Raw genomic sequence first — 16,192 nt, forward strand, 5'->3', positions numbered from 1 at the left:
GCAGCAAGGTAGAATAGCTAACTGCAGCAAGGTAGAATAGCTAACTGCAGCAAGGTAGAATAGCTAACTGCAGCAAGGTAGAATAGCTAACTGCAGCAAGGTAGAATAGCTAACTGCAGCAAGGTAGAATAGCTACCTGCAGCAAGGTAGAATAGCTAACTGCAGCAAGGTAGAATAGCTAACTGCAGCAAGGTAGAATAGCTAACTGCAGCAAGGTAGAATAGCTAACTGCAGCAAGGTAGAATAGCTAACTGCAGCAAGGTAGAATAGCTAACTGCAGCAAGGTAGAATAGCTAACTGCAGCAAGGTAGATTAGCTAACTGCAGCAAGGTAGAATAGCTACCTGCAGCAAGGTAGAATAGCTACCTGCAGCAAGGTAGAATAGCTAACTGCAGCAAGGTAGAATAGCTAACTGCAGCAAGGTAGAATAGCTAACTGCAGCAAGGTAGATTAGCTAACTGCAGCAAGGTAGAATAGCTAACTGCAGCAAGGTAGAATAGCTAACTGCAGCAAGGTAGAATAGCTAACTGCAGCAAGGTAGAATAGCTAACTGCAGCAAGGTAGAATAGCTACGTGCAGCAAGGTAGAATAGCTAACTGCAGCAAGGTAGAATAGCTAACTGCAGCAAGGTAGAATAGCTAACTGCAGCAAGGTAGAATAGCTAACTGCAGCAAGGTAGATTAGCTAACTGCAGCAAGGTAGAATAGCTAACTGCAGCAAGGTAGAATAGCTACCATGTCAGATAGTTAATGTTCCATGGCAGATAGTTAATGTTCCATATCAGATAGTTAATGTTCCATGGCAGATAGTTAATGTTCCATGGCAGATAGTTAATGTTCCATGGCAGATAGTTAATGTTCCATATCAGATAGTTAATGTTCCATATCAGATAGTTAATGTTCCATGGCAGATAGTTAATGTTCCATATCAGATAGTTAATGTTCCATGGCAGATAGTTAATGTTCCATATCAGATCGTTAATGTTCCATGGCAGATAGTTAATGTTCCATGGCAGATAGTTAATGTTCCATATCAGATAGTTAATGTTCCATGGCAGATAGTTAATGTTCCATATCAGATCGTTAATGTTCCATGGCAGATAGTTAATGTTCCATGGCAGATAGTTAATGTTCCATGGCAGATAGTTAATGTTCCATGGCCGATAGTTAATGTTCCATGGCAGATAGTTAATATTCCATGTCAGATAGTTAACAATGCCAGATGGTCTTACCACTGTATGTCAGGTCTGGGGTATGCTGACACCTTGGCTAACAGTTTAAAGGACTTCTGTCCTGATGTTGCCTCGATGACCGGCCCGCTCCTGTAGTCTAGGCTAATGAATGGCTTCTCTGCAACAGGACACACACACACACACACACACACACACACACACACACACACACACACACACACACACACACACACACACACACACACACACACACACACACACAAACACACACACACAAGCACGCAAACGTAGGAGGGCAAACATTAGCAGAGGAGGTTTGGTGAAGCATACTTGCGTAATAAGAAACCTTGTCAGAGACCGAAGGAAAGTTATCTTATTACCTAGGCTTTAGCTAAGCGGGCTAACACAGTCTTTTGGCCCAGTTTTCAAACGTAGTTCTTACCATGCACTATGACTTGCGTTGCCAGATCCATTGTTTTCTTCATCGTGATGGTAGAGCAGGTGTAAGTGCCAGTGTCGGTGACGTTGACACTTTGGATGGTCAGGATGCTGTCTGCCTCCGTGAACCGAGACAGAGAATTACGCTTGTGCACTATGCCCACTGTATTGTTCATCTAGAGGTGGGAGAGAGGGAAAGAGAGGGGGAGGGATAGAGAGAGAGAGGGGGGGGGATTTAGAGAGAGGGGGGGGGGGATTTAGAGAGAGGGGGGGGGATTTAGATCGAGAGAGGGAGGGATAGAGAGAGATAGAGGGGGGGGGGATTTAGATCAAGAGAGGGAGGGATAGAGAGAGATAGAGGGGGGGGGGGATTTAGATCGAGAGAGGGAGGGATAGAGAGAGATAGAGGGGGGGTTTAGATCGAGAGAGGGAGGGATAGAGAGAGAGAGAGCTGCGACGATACCAATCTCTTGCCATAGGTTCTGTTCCATTCAAATGTAGTTCCCCCCCCCCCCCCCCCCCCCCCAACATTTACCTGGATCTACGTACAAACGACTCTTTTCTCCACCGTACCTGTTTTCCAGGATAGGACCACTGGAACTCGACAGACATGCCAAACTCTACAGTGGCGCTACAGTTGAGAGTCAGGGCTTCCCCCATGATCAGCTCCACCGAGTCCTCAGGATACAGCTTGACATCGTAAAGCTGACTTCCTGTCGGGGGGGGGGGGGGGGGGGGGGGGAGAACGGTTACCGTGACGCCATCACAGTGACAAACAGAGCTGGCCCAGAGAAGTTGAGTCCCTCTGGCTGGACCCACACCATGTCCCTGGGCCCCTGGCACCGTTCCATTACTTTTAACTCACGTCCTTCCTTTCTCACTTGAAGACAATGACCCATCTACCAACATCGGGGTCAGTGAAAGCTGCATAGGTTTACACCTATCCAGTCATTTCAGATCAGGGATTATTTCAACTAAGTGAGGAAGGGTGGTTTGAACTAATTATTTGAACAATGTTTAGGGCTGGAGTGGACTTGGCTCTGTCGACTCGAGGCTGCTGAGCGAATCTGTTGAAATATCCACCTTTCAAACTGTCGTCACCTAATCTGTGAGTACTTGATAGGGGAAACCAAACTGTCTTCATCCAGTCCTTGTCACTAGGAAAACTTTAAGACTATCAGCGGCCGACCAAGATCTCTCTAATTGTGAAACTCAAGTTGTGGCTCTGCTCTTATTGGAAAAAATGAGGAATCTAACATACATACAGTATGGCCATCTCTAATGATATAGAGAGACATACAGTATGGCCATCTCTAATGATAGAGACATGCAGTATGGCCATCTCTAATGATATAGAGACATGCAGTATGGCCATCTCTAATGATATAGAGACATGCAGTATGGCCATCTCTAATGATATAGAGACATACAGTATGGCCATCTCTAATGATATAGAGACATGCAGTATGGCCATCTCTAATGATATAGGGAGACATGCAGTATGGCCATCTCTAATGATATAGAGAGACATACAGTATGGCCATCTCTAATGATATAGAGACATGCAGTATGGCCATCTCTAATGATATAGGGATACATACAGTATGGCCATCTCTAATGATATAGAGACATGTAGTATGGCCATCTCTAATGATATAGGGATACATACAGTATGGCCATCTCTAATGATATAGAGAGACATACAGTATGGCCATCTCTAATGATATAGGGAGACATGCAGTATGGCCATCTCTAATGATATAGGGAGACATGCAGTATGGCCATCTCTAATGATATAGGGAGACATGCAGTATGGCCATCTCTAATGATATAGAGAGACATGCAGTATGGCCATCTCTAATGATATAGAGACATGCAGTATGGCCTGAGAGGAAATCTCTGAAATAAAATTATTTAATTGTGACTCTCATTTCCTATCAGTCATGTGGTCAGGAGATACTTAGGGCTCTAGTTGTACTAGTAGTGTACACTAGGTAGAGTGTAGACAGTAGAGATACTTAGGGCTCTAGTTGTACTAGTAGTGTACACTAGGTAGAGTGTAGACAATATAGATACTTAGGGCTCTAGTTGTACTAGTAGTGTACACTAGGTAGAGTTTGAGTTCTGGTAAACCTGAGGGTGGAGAGGTCGTCTTTTTCATGCAGGGTGGCTGTGTGCTAGGTAGTGTGTACTATGTAGTGCATAGTTACCTGTGAAGTGCACCACGTAGTGGGGAGAGCGGTACACTCTCCCCTGTAGTACAGCTTGGCAGTACAATCCTAAGATGAAAGGTCTAGTGTCTAAGGTCTGTCTAGGGATGGACCAGCCTCTTTTACTGTCCCACACCATCCCCTCATCCTCCAGGGGCATAGGTATCGATTCCCACTGAGGAGAGAGGAGAGGAGAGAGGGATGAGAAGGGAGATGGGGATGAGAGGGGATAGAGGGATGAGGAGAGAGGGGGACAAGGAGAGAGGAATGAAAGTGGAGAGGGGATGAGAGGGGAGAGAGGGATGAGAGGGGGATAAGAGGGGAGAGAGGGATGAGAGGAGAGGGGGACGAGGAGAGGAGAGAGGGATGAGAAGGGAGATGGGGATGAGAGGGGATAGAGGGATGAGGAGAGAGGAATGAGAGAGGGATGAGGAGAGAGGGATGAGAGAGGGATGAGGAGAGAGGGATGAGAGGGGAAGGGGGGATGAGAGGGGAGAGTGGGATGAGAGGGGAGAGAGGGATGAGGAGAGGAGAGAGGAATGAGAGGGGATAGAGGGATGAGGAGAGGAGAGAGGAATGAGAGAGGGATGAGGAGAGAGGGATGAGAGGGGGAGGGGGATGAGGAGAGAGAGATGAGAGGGGAAGGGGGGTTGAGAGAGGAGAGGGGGATGAGAGGGGAGAGTGGGATGAGAGGGGAGTATCTGTGATGAGAGGAGAGGGGGACAAGGAGACAGGAGTGAGAGGAGGAGAGAGGGATGAGAAGGGAGATGGGGATGAGAGGGGATAGAGGGATGAGGAGAGGAGAGAGGAATGAGAGGGGGATGAGGAGAGAGGGATGAGAGGGGAAGGGGGGATGAGAGGGGAGAGGGGGATGAGGAGAGAGGGATGAGAGGGGAAGGCGGGATGAGAGGGGAGAGTGGGATGAGAGGGGAGAGAGGGATGAGGAGAGGAGAAAGGAATGAGAGGGGGATGAGGAGCGAGGGATGAGAGGGGGGAGGGGGATGAGGAGAGGAGAGAGGAGTGAGAGGGGGATGAGGAGAGAGGAGTGAGAGGGGAAGGGGGGCTGAGAGAGGAGAGGGGATGAGGAGAGTAGAAAGGAATGAGAGGGGAAGGGGGGATGAGAGGGGAGAGAGGAATGAGAGTACTAACACACTGAAGCCTCAGTCCCCTCATCCAGCTGGTCCTGAGTTCACAAACCTGTTCTACTAACATACTGAAGCCTCAGTCCCCTCATCCAGCTGGTCCTGAGTTCACAAACCTGTTCTACTAACACACTGAAGCCTCAGTCCCCTCATCCAGCTGGTCCTGAGTTCACAAACCTGTTCTACTAACACACTGAAGCCTCAGTCCCCTCATCCAGCTGGTCCTGGGGCTGAGTTCACAAACCTGTTCTACTAACACACTGAAGCCTCAGTCCCCTCATCCAGCTGGTCCTGAGTTCACAAACCTGTTCTACTAACACACTGAAGCCTCAGTCCCCTCATCCAGCTGGTCCTGGGGCTGAGTTCACAAACCTGTTCTACTAACACACTGAAGCCGCAGTCCCCTCATCCAGCTGGTCCTGGGGCTGAGTTCACTAACCTGTTCTACTAACACACTGAAGCCTCAGTCCCCTCATCCAGCTGGTCCTGGGGCTGAGTTCACTAACCTGTTCTACTAACACACTGAAGCCTCAGTCCCCTCATCCAGCTGGTCCTGGGGCTGAGTTCACAAACCTGTTCTACTAACACACTGAAGTCTCAGTCCCCTCATCCAGCTGGTCCTGGGGCTGAGTTCACAAACCTGTTCTACTAACACACTGAAGCCTCAGGACCAGAACATCCAATCAATCAGAATAAACCAAATTACAGCACAGTCAAAGCAATGGAGGGGCCCTATCCCTCCATGCCCCACATAACAGAGCTTCTCTCTTGCCTCAGTTCACCTTAGCTGACGAAGCTCCCTCGTACACCTTCAGACTGGTCTCTAGTGTCTTCATATCCTGACCATCCCTGACCATCCCTGACCATCCCTGACCATCCCTGACCATCACTGACCATCCCTGACCATCCCTGACCATCCCTGACCACCCCTGACCATCCCTGACCACCCCTGACCATCCCTGACCATCCCTGACCATCCCTGACCATCCCTGACCATCCCTGACCATCCCTGACCATCCCTGACCATCCCTGACCATCCCTGACCATCCCTGACCATCACTGACCATCCCGGAAACAGCATCTGAATACACTACCATCCCTGACCATCCCTGACCATCCCTGACCATCCCTGACCATCACTGACCATCCCGGAAACAGCATCTGAATACACTACCATCCCTGACCATCCCTGACCATCCCTGACCATCCCTGACCATCCCTGACCATCCCTGACCATCCCTGACCACCCCTGACCATCCCTGACCACCCCTGACCATCCCTGACCACCCCTGACCATCCCTGACCATCCCTGACCATCCCTGACCATCCCTGACCATCCCTGACCATCCCTGACCATCCCTGACCACCCCTGACCATCCCTGACCACCCCTGACCATCCCTGACCATCCCTGACCATCCCTGACCATCCCTGACCATCCCTGACCATCACTGACCATCCCGGAAACAGCATCTGAATACACTACCGGTCAAACGTTTTACAACACCTACTCATTCCAGGGTTTGTCTTTATTTTTACTATTTTCTACATTGTAGAATAATAGTGAAGACATGAAAACTATGAAATAACACATATGGAATCATGAGGTAACCAAAAAAGTGTTAAACAAATCCAAATATAATTATTCTAATATTCTTCAAGTAGACACCCTTTGCCTTGATGACAGCTTTGCACACTCTTGGCATTTATGTGGACACGCAAAGCTCTTATGCCCCAAACCCCCACACTCAAAGCACCGCAGACTATCTGTGGTGGCAAACCCCGCGTAGAGCCCCTCCCCATGTCTCACTTTAAAATGCACATTTAACTGTTGCTCGTTGTTGTTCAGAAACATAAACACTTGCCTCCGGAACGAAACAACGTGCTTAACGGCATCTGCCTGACAACCTGCCGACACGGAAACAACTAGCAAACTACCCAAAACCATTCAGCTCCTTCCTGATTTGATCGTCCGTAATAAACAGAGGCAGATTCACAACTACCACCCTGGTCGAAGGAGTCGAAACAGGAAGAATCGGCTCCAACACGTCCATTACAAATATTCCACTAGCGATCAGCCTGCCCATAACATGTACTGTCTTCATGAACACAACCACAGCTTTGTTCATTCTGGTTACAGAACGTACAAGTTCAGCTCCTACCCGTTCGCCGACCGCGAGCAGAACCTCCTCCACTTTAACTCCGTTCTCAGGAACATACCTGAATCGACAGCGTCTCCTCCGCGCTAGGCTGAGAAGCCATCGCCCACACCATACCGTTCAAACACCAGGAAACTTTGTCCTCTTTCTCCATAACTTTGAACAAAAACTGTGGGTACTGCTAAACTAACAGTGCGTTAACCCTCCAACATAGAAAATAAAAATTGAAAGAAAATACCAAAGAAAGAATCAAGAAAACACACGGCCTCTCAACTACAAAACACTCGCAGCATGCACTGAGACAGAGAGAGAGAGAGAGAGAGAGCAGATTACAGAGACAGAGACAGACAGACAGACAGACAGACAGACAGACAGACAGACAGACAGACAGACAGACAGACAGACAGACACAGACACAGACACAGACACAGACACAGACACAGACACAGACACAGACACAGACACAGACACAGACAGACAGACAGACAGACAGACAGACAGACAGACAGACAGACAGACAGACAGACAGACAGACAGACAGACAGACAGACAGACAGACAGAGACATAAGTGAAGGTACCAGATAAAGTGTGACGATGAGGTCGGGCACAGTGACTAGACAAGGTACTGTGAAGTGAGTGGAGGATCTTGTTATAAAGATGGTCTCCAGGTCACCGTTGCTTCCTCTGTTTCTCCTGAGGAAAGGCTGCTCCAGATCTGGAGGAAAGGAGACAGGACAGTCAAGGCAGTCAGAGGACAATGACAGAGATAATATAATATACAATATACACGTTTAGAATGAAGACAATCAGTCGATCGTGATCGTTTGTGTTACCGCTTGGCTGGAACAAAAGTCTTTACACACAACCCTTTGGGATTAATAAAGTACAATCTAATCTCCTATAATCTAGTCTCATCTCACCAGTCCTCTGTGTATAAACAATAGATCACCCCTGGCATATAACAGCATATATTTTATTTTATCTTTATTTAATTAGGCAAGTCAGTTAAGAACAAATTATTATTTTCAATGACGGCCTAGGAACGGTGGGTTAACTGCCTTGTTCAGGGGCAGAACGACAGATTTTTACCTTGTCAGCTCGGGGATTCGATCTAACAACCTTTCGGTTACAAGTCCAACGCTCTAACCACTAGGTTAGATACTGCCGCCCCAATATTGTAATCTAGTAATTTGCTCCTAGCGCCACAGATAGAACAATGAGCCAGATGTTCCACACCAGATGTATAAATGTGAAGCATCCGGTTGGCGTTTCCTCTCACGACCAAATATGGTGCTGAGAGGAAGCCCAGCGGCTGGCAGAGGGAGAAGGTAAACTGACATTCTGATAATATTCTCCTTGATGAAACATTTGATCTCAATACAGTTTTCTGTTAACAAAACTAAAATCTGTGACAGAGTGGACTACGTTTTGTAGACTTAGGTCCACAGACGATGCAATCGCCCTCACACTGCACACTGCCTTATTCCATCTGGACAAGAGGAATACCTATGTAAGAATGCTGTTCATTGACTACAGCTCAGCATTCAATACCATAGTACCCTCCAAGCTCATCATTAAGCTTGGGGCTCTGGGTCTCAACCCCACCCTGTGCAATTGGGTCCTGGACTTCCTGACGGGCCGCCCCCCCAGGTGGTGAAGGTAGGAAACAACATCTCCACTTCACTGATCCTCAACACAGGGGCCCCACAACTCAATCATCAAGTTTGCAGACAACACAACAGTACAGGGCTTGATTACCAACAACGACGAGACGGCCTACAGGGAGGAGGTGAGGGCCCTCGGAGTGTGGTGTCAGGAAAACAACCTCTCACTCAACGTCAACAAAACAAAGGAGATGATCGTGGACTTCAGGAAACAGCCGAGGGAGCAGCCCCCTATCCACATCGACGGGACAGCAGCGGAGAAGGTGGAACATTTTAAGTTCCTCGGTGTACACATCACGGACAAACTGAAATGGTCCACCCACACAGACAGTGTGGTGAAGAAGGCACAACAGCGTCTCTTCAACCTCGGAGGCTGAAGAAAATTGACTTGTCACCTAAAACCCTCACAAACTTTTAGAGATGCACAATTGAGAGCATCCTGTCGGGCTGTATCACCGCCTGGTACGGCAACTGCTCCGCCCACAACCGCAAGGCTCTCCAGAGGGTAGTGAGGTCTGCACAACGCATCACCGGGGGCAAACTACCTGCCCTCCAGGACACCTACAGCACCCGATGTCACAGGAAGGCCAATAAGATCATCAAGGACAACAACCACCCGAGCCACTGCCTGTTCACCCCGCTATCATCCAGAAGGCGAGGTCAGTACAGGTGCATCAAAGCTGGGACCAAGAGACTGAAAAACAGCTTCTATCTCAAGGCCATCAGACTGTTAAACAGCCATCACTAACTCAGAGAGGCTGCTGTCTACATACAGACTTGAAATCATTGGCCACTAATAAATGGATCACTAGTCACTTTAATAATAATGTTTACATATCTTACATACTCATCTCATATGTATATACTGTATTTTATACCATCTACTCTAAGCCACTCGGCCATCGCTCATCCATATATCTATATGTACATATTCTTATTCATTCCTTAACACTTGTGTGTATAAGGTAGTTGTTGTGAAATTGTTAGATATTACTGCACTGTCGGAACTAGAAGCACAAGCATTTCGCTACACTCGCATTAACATCTGCTAACCATGTGACCAATAACATCTGCTAACCATGTGACCAATAACATCTGCTAACCATGTGACCAATAACATCTGCTAACCATGTGACCAATAACATCTGCTAACCATGTGACCAATAACATCTGTTAACCATGTGACCAATAACATCTGCTAACCATGTGTATGTGACCAATAACATCTGCTAACCATGTGACCAATAACATCTGCAGACTAAAGCAGACTAAAACAGACTAAAGCACACTAAAGCAGACTAAAACAGAATAAAACAGACTAAAGCAGACTAAAACAGACTAAAACAGACTAAAGCAGACTAAAACAGACTAAAGCAGACTAAAGCAGACTAAAACAGACTAAAGCAGACTAAAGCGGTCAAAAACAGACTAAAGCACACTAAAGCAGACTAAAACAGAATAAAACAGACTAAAGCAGACTAAAACAGACTAAAGCAGACTAAAGCAGACTAAAGCAGACTAAAGCGGTCTAAAACAGACTAAAGCAGACTAAAGCAGACTAAAACAGACTAAAACAGACTAAAGCAGACTAAAGCAGACTAAAGCAGACTAAAGCAGACTAGAACAGACTAAAGCAGACTAAAGCAGACTAAAGCAGACTAAAGCAGACTAGAACAGACTAAAGCAGACTAAAGCAGACTGAAGCCTGCGGTGAGTGTGTGTCAGAAATAGCCCCTCTCTCACCAGGGCAGCGGTCATCTTTATTGGACGGAATAGAGAAAATATGCCACTACAATGCTAGAACGAGCCAATAGCTAGCTCTCGTGTTTATCTCTGCCCACCTCCTTGCTTTTTTTCTGCCGACTATGATTCATTTGCTCCCATTGGAAACAACAGGCTGTGGTTCATCTTGGGTTAGTTATAAAAAATCTTTGCTCGCGCGACTTTTCAAAGCAACACAACAGAACAGCTCAACGAATAAACAGCTAGAAACCACAGGATCCTGACTGTCTTCATTAAACAGCAAGATGTTTCCCCGGTTTCTCTCTGTGAATGTTTGCTACTGCATGGAAAGTCATCTAGATTTCACAGACATTTCTGTCACCAATTGACATTGTCTGCATCCAAAATGGCACCCCTATTACAGCCCTATGGACCATGGTAAAAATACGTTTACTGTAGGGGATAGTGTGAAGGATAGCTGCCGTTTTAAACAAATCATTTAGTGTGGTTTTTTTTCTCTCACTGATCTTAACTTAATGTTTCCCCCATCGTGTCCATCGTGTCTATCCGACCATAACTCAATCCTCCTGACTCCTGCTTACAAGCAAAAACTCAAACAGGAAGTAGCAGTGATACACTCAATACGTAAGTGGTCCAATGAAGCAGATGCTAAGCTACAGGACTGTTTGGCACAGACTGGAACGTATTCTGGGATTCTTCTGATAACATTGAAGAGTTTATGTTACAGCTGCTGCTTTCAAGGAGCGGGACACCAATCCAGACGCCGCTATGACCTTCGACGAGCCATCAAACAGGAAAAGCATTCTTTACAGGACCAAGATCGAATCCTACGACGCTGACGCTCGTCGGATGTGGCAAGGCTTGCAAACTATCACAATTACAAAAGGGAAATCCAGCCGCGAGCTGCCAGGTGGCGTGAGCCTCCCAGACGAGCTACTTTAAATGCCTTCTATGCTCCCCACAGAGCAATCTACTCCCCACAGAGCAGTCTACCCCCCACAGAGCAGTCTACCCCCCACAGAGCAGTCTACCCCCCACAGAGCAGTCTACTCCCCACAGAGCAGTCTACTCCCCACAGAGCAGTCTACCCCCCACAGAGCAGTCTACCCCCCACAGAGCGGTCTACCCCCCACAGAGCAGTCTACCCCCCACAGAGCAGTCTACCCCCCACAGAGCAGTCTACCCCCCACAGAGCAGTCTACCCCCCACAGAGCAGTCTACTCCCCACAGAGCAGTCTACCCCCCACAGAGCAGTCTACCCCCCACAGAGCAGTCTACTCCCCACAGAGCAGTCTACCCCCCACAGAGCAGTCTACTCCCCACAGAGCAGTCTACTCCCCACAGAGCAGTCTACCCCCCACAGAGCAATCTACTCCCCACAGAGCAGTCTACCCCCCACAGAGCAGTCTACCCCCCACAGAGCAGTCTACCCCCCACAGAGCAGTCTACTCCCCACAGAGCAGTCTACCCCCCACAGAGCAATCTACTCCCCACAGAGCAGTCTACCCCCCACAGAGCAGTCTACCCCCCACAGAGCAGTCTACTCCCCACAGAGCAGTCTACCCCCCACAGAGCAGTCTACTCCCCAAAGAGCAGTCTACTCCCCACAGAGCAGTCTACCCCCCACAGAGCAGTCTACCCCCCACAGAGCAGTCTACTCCCCACAGAGCAGTCTACCCCCCACAGAGCAATCTACTCCCCACAGAGCAGTCTACCCCCCACAGAGCAGTCTACCCCCCACAGAGCAGTCTACCCCCCACAGAGCAATCTACTCCCCACAGAGCAGTCTACCCCCCACAGAGCAGTCTACCCCCCACAGAGCAATCTACCCCCCACAGAGCAGTCTACTCCCCAAAGAGCAGTCTACTCCCCACAGAGCAGTCTACCCCCCACAGAGCAGTCTACTCCCCACAGAGCAGTCTACTCCCCACAGAGCAGTCTACTCCCCACAGAGCAGTCTACTCCCCACAGAGCAGTCTACCCCCCACAGAGCAGTCTACTCCCCACAGAGCAGTCTACTCCCCACAGAGCAGTCTACCCCCCACAGAGCAGTCTACCCCACAGAGCAGTCTACCCCCCCAACAGAGCAGTCTACTCCCCACAGAGCAGTCTACCCCCACAGAGCAGTCTACTCCCCACAGAGCAATCTACTCCCCACAGAGCAGTCTACCCCTCACAGAGCAGTCTACCCCCCACAGAGCAGTCTACCCCCACAGAGCAGTCTACCCCTCACAGAGCAGTCTACCCCTCACAGAGCAGTCTACCCCCACAGAGCAGTCTACTGACAGTTATAGAACTCATCTACCAGGGTTGTTCTGACTGACAATAGACTCTCAATTAAATTTCAATTTAATTTCAATTTAAGGGCTTTATTGGCATGGGAAACATATGTTAACATTGCCAAAGCAAGTGAAGTAGATAATAAACACAAGTGAAATAAACAATTAAAATTAACAGTAAACATTACACTCACAGAATTTTCAAAGAATAAAGACATTTCAAATGTCATATTATGTATATATACAGTGTTGTAACGATGTGCAAATAGTTCAAGTACAAAAGGGAAAATAAATAAACATAAATATGGGTTGTATTTACAATGGTGTTTGTTCTTCACTGGTTGCCCTTTTCTTGTGGCAACAGGTCACAAATCTTGCTGCTGTGATGTCACACTGTGGTATTTCACCCAATAGGGGAGTTTATCAAGATTGGGTTTGTTTTTGAATTCTTTGTGGATCTGTGTGATCTGAGGGAAATATGTGTCTCTAATTTCGCTCGCTGTCTCTCTCTCTCTCGCTGCCTCTCTCTCGTTGTCTCTCTCTCGCTGTCTCTCTCTCTCTCGCTGTCTCTCTCTCTCTCGCTGTCTCTCTCTCTCTCGCTGTCTCTCTCTCGCTGTCTCTCTCTCGCTGTCTCTCTCTCGCTGTCTCTCGCTCGCTGTCTCTCTCTCTCTGCTTATATAGTTCTGTTCTTCCCCAGCAGCTCAGAGCAATCAGTTCCTTCTGCTGAAACAATGGTTGCTGTGTGTGGCCAAATACACAGACAGAGCTGAGAAAATACACACAGCCTACAGAGTTAAACAACTCAACAATAAATCACCCCAGGTATGAGGAGAGGGGTGTTATGTTGTTAGGAGGAGGGAGGGATGAGGGTCATGGCTGTGAGGAGAGGGGTGTTATGTTGTTAGGAGGATGAGAGATGAGGGTCATGGCTGTGAAGGGTGTTATTGTTTGCGTCCCGAATGGCACCCTAAGGGGGCGAGGTGATGAGGTCCGGTAACTGAAGCCACATGGTCCCACTTTTATCCTGCCGCCTGTTAGTTCTATTTTACTGCTCCCCTCCTCACCTCTCCCCTCTCCCCTCCTCACCTCTCCCTTCCCTCCTCTCCTCTCCCCTCCTCACCTCTCCCTTCCCCTCCTCTCCCCTCCTCACCTCTCCCTTCCCCTCCCCTCCTCTCCCCTCCTCACCTCTCCCATCCCCTCCTCTCCTCTCCCATCCCCTCCTCTCCCCTCCTCACCTCTCCCTTCCCTCCTCTCCTCTCCCCTCTCTTCTACCTTCCTCTACTCTCCTCCCCCCTCCTCACCTCTCCCCTCTCTTCTACCTTCCTCTACTCTCCTCTCCCCTCCTCACCTCTCCCTTCCCCTCCTCTCCCCTCCTCACCTCTCCCTTCCCCTCCCCTCCTCTCCCCTCCTCACCTCTCCCATCCCCTCCTCTCCTCTCACTTCCTCACCTTTCCTCTCTCCCCTCCTCATCTCTCCTCTCCTCTCCTCTCCTCACCTTACCCCTCTCCCCATCCACTCCTCTCCCCTCCTCACCTTTCCCCTCCTCTCCTCTCCCTTCCTCACCTTTCCCCTCTCCCTTCCTCTCCTCTCCCTTCTCCTCTCCTCTCCTCTCCTCTCCTCTCCTCTCCCCTCCTCACCTTTCCCCTCTCCCTTCCCCTCCTCCTTCCCCTCCTCTCCTCATCTCTCCTCTCCCCCCTCTCCTCTCCTCTCCTCTCCTCTCCCCTCCTCTCCTCTCCTCTGCTCTCCACACCTTTCCCCTCTCCCTTCCTCTCCTCTCCCCTCCTCTCCTCTCCCCTCCTCACCTTTCCCCTCCTCTCCTCTCCTCTCCTCTCCCCTCCTCACCTTTCCCCTCTCCCCTTCTCTCTCCCCTCCTCTCCTCTCCCTTCCCCTCCTCTCCTCTCCCCTCCTCACCTTTCTCCTCTCCCCTTCTCTCTCCCCTCCTCTCCTCTCCCTTCCCCTCCTCTCCTCTCCCCTCCTCATCTCTCCTCTCTTATCCTGTAGCCTGGTAGCTGTAATTTACTGCTGTTGGTTCATCTGGCTCTGATCAGCCTCCAGCAGAGACAAAATATATGCACCCCCCAAAATGCCACCTCACACCCCCCAAATGGTATGTGACCCTAGACTAGAGGCTGTTACCAAACCCCCTTGGTTTGTGCTGTGGTGGAGATCGTTGTTGGCTATACTCGGCCTTGTCTCAGGATTGTAAGTTGGTGGTTGAAGATATCCCTCTAGTGGTGCGGGGGCTGTGCTTTGGCAAAGTGGGTGGGGTTATATCCTTCCTATTTGGCCCTGTCCGGGGGTATCTTCGGACGGGGCCACAGTGTCTCCTGACCGCTCCTGTCTCAGCCTCCAGTATTTAAGCTGCAGTAGTTTATGTGTCGGGGGGCTAGGGTCAGTTGGTTATACCTGGAGTACTTCTCCTGTCTTATCCAGTGTCCTGTGTGAATTTAAGTATGCTCTCTCTAATTCTCTCGTTCTCTCTTTCTTTCTCTCTCTCTGAGAACCTGAGCCCTAGGACCATACGTCAGGACTACCGGGCATGATGACTCCTTGCTGTCCCCAGTCCGCCTGGCCTTGCTGCTATTCCAGTTTCAACTGTTCTGCCTGCGTTTACGGAACCCCTACCTGTCCCAGACCTGCTGTTTTCAACTCTTAATGATCGGCTATGAAAAGCCAACTGAAAATTATTCATGATTATTATTTGACCATGCTTGTCACTTATGAACATTTTTGAACATCTTGGCATAGTTCTGTTATAATCTCCACCCGGCACAGCCAGAAGAGGACTGGCCACCCCTCATAGCCTGGTTCCTCTCTAGGTTTCTTCCTAGGTTTTGGCCTTTCTAGGGAGTTTTTCCTAGCCACCGTGCTTCTACACCTGCATTACTAGCTGTTTGGGGTTTTAGGCTGGGTTTCTGTACAGCACTTCGAGATATTAGCTGATGTACGAAGGGCTATATAAAATAAACTTGATTGATTGATTGATTGACCATAGACTAGAGGACTAGAGGCTGTAACCCTAGACTAGGTGCTGTGACCCTAAACTAGAGGCTGTAACCCTAGACTAGAGGCTGTAACCCTAGACTAGAGGCTGTTACCCTTGGCTAGAGGATGTGACCCTAGACTAGAGGCTGTAACCCTAGACTAGAGGCTGTAACCCTAGACTAGAGGCTGTAACCCTAGACCAGAGGCTGTAACCCTAGACCAGAGGCTGTTACCCTTGGCTAGAGGCTGTGACCCTAGAGGCTGTGACCCTAGAGGATGTGACACTAGAGGATGTAACCCTAGACTAGAGTCTGTAACCCTAGACTAGAGGCTGTGACACTAGACTAGAGTCTACTCTAGAGGCTGTAAACCTAGACTAGA

The 16,192-nt window shown here is 48.9% G+C and overlaps 1 protein-coding gene across 1 annotated transcript in view; it reads right to left on the reverse strand.

Moving 5' to 3' along the window:
* Positions 1–1,231: 1,231 nt before the first annotated feature.
* Positions 1,232–16,192, reverse strand: part of LOC120039659 (vascular endothelial growth factor receptor 3-like) — a gene marked incomplete at both ends in the record, with an annotated part of 29,330 nt that continues 14,369 nt past the window's right edge. Inside the window, 5 exons of the mRNA XM_038985069.1 lie at positions 1,232–1,349; positions 1,635–1,806; positions 2,204–2,343; positions 3,841–4,015; positions 7,719–7,855. Of these exons, the coding sequence (XP_038840997.1) occupies positions 1,232–1,349; positions 1,635–1,806; positions 2,204–2,343; positions 3,841–4,015; positions 7,719–7,855 (742 nt within the window). The remainder of the gene's footprint in view (positions 1,350–1,634; positions 1,807–2,203; positions 2,344–3,840; positions 4,016–7,718; positions 7,856–16,192) is intronic.

The sequence above is a fragment of the Salvelinus namaycush genome, unplaced genomic scaffold (genome assembly GCF_016432855.1).
Source record: "Salvelinus namaycush isolate Seneca unplaced genomic scaffold, SaNama_1.0 Scaffold2896, whole genome shotgun sequence".
Lineage (NCBI taxonomy): Eukaryota > Metazoa > Chordata > Actinopteri > Salmoniformes > Salmonidae > Salvelinus > Salvelinus namaycush.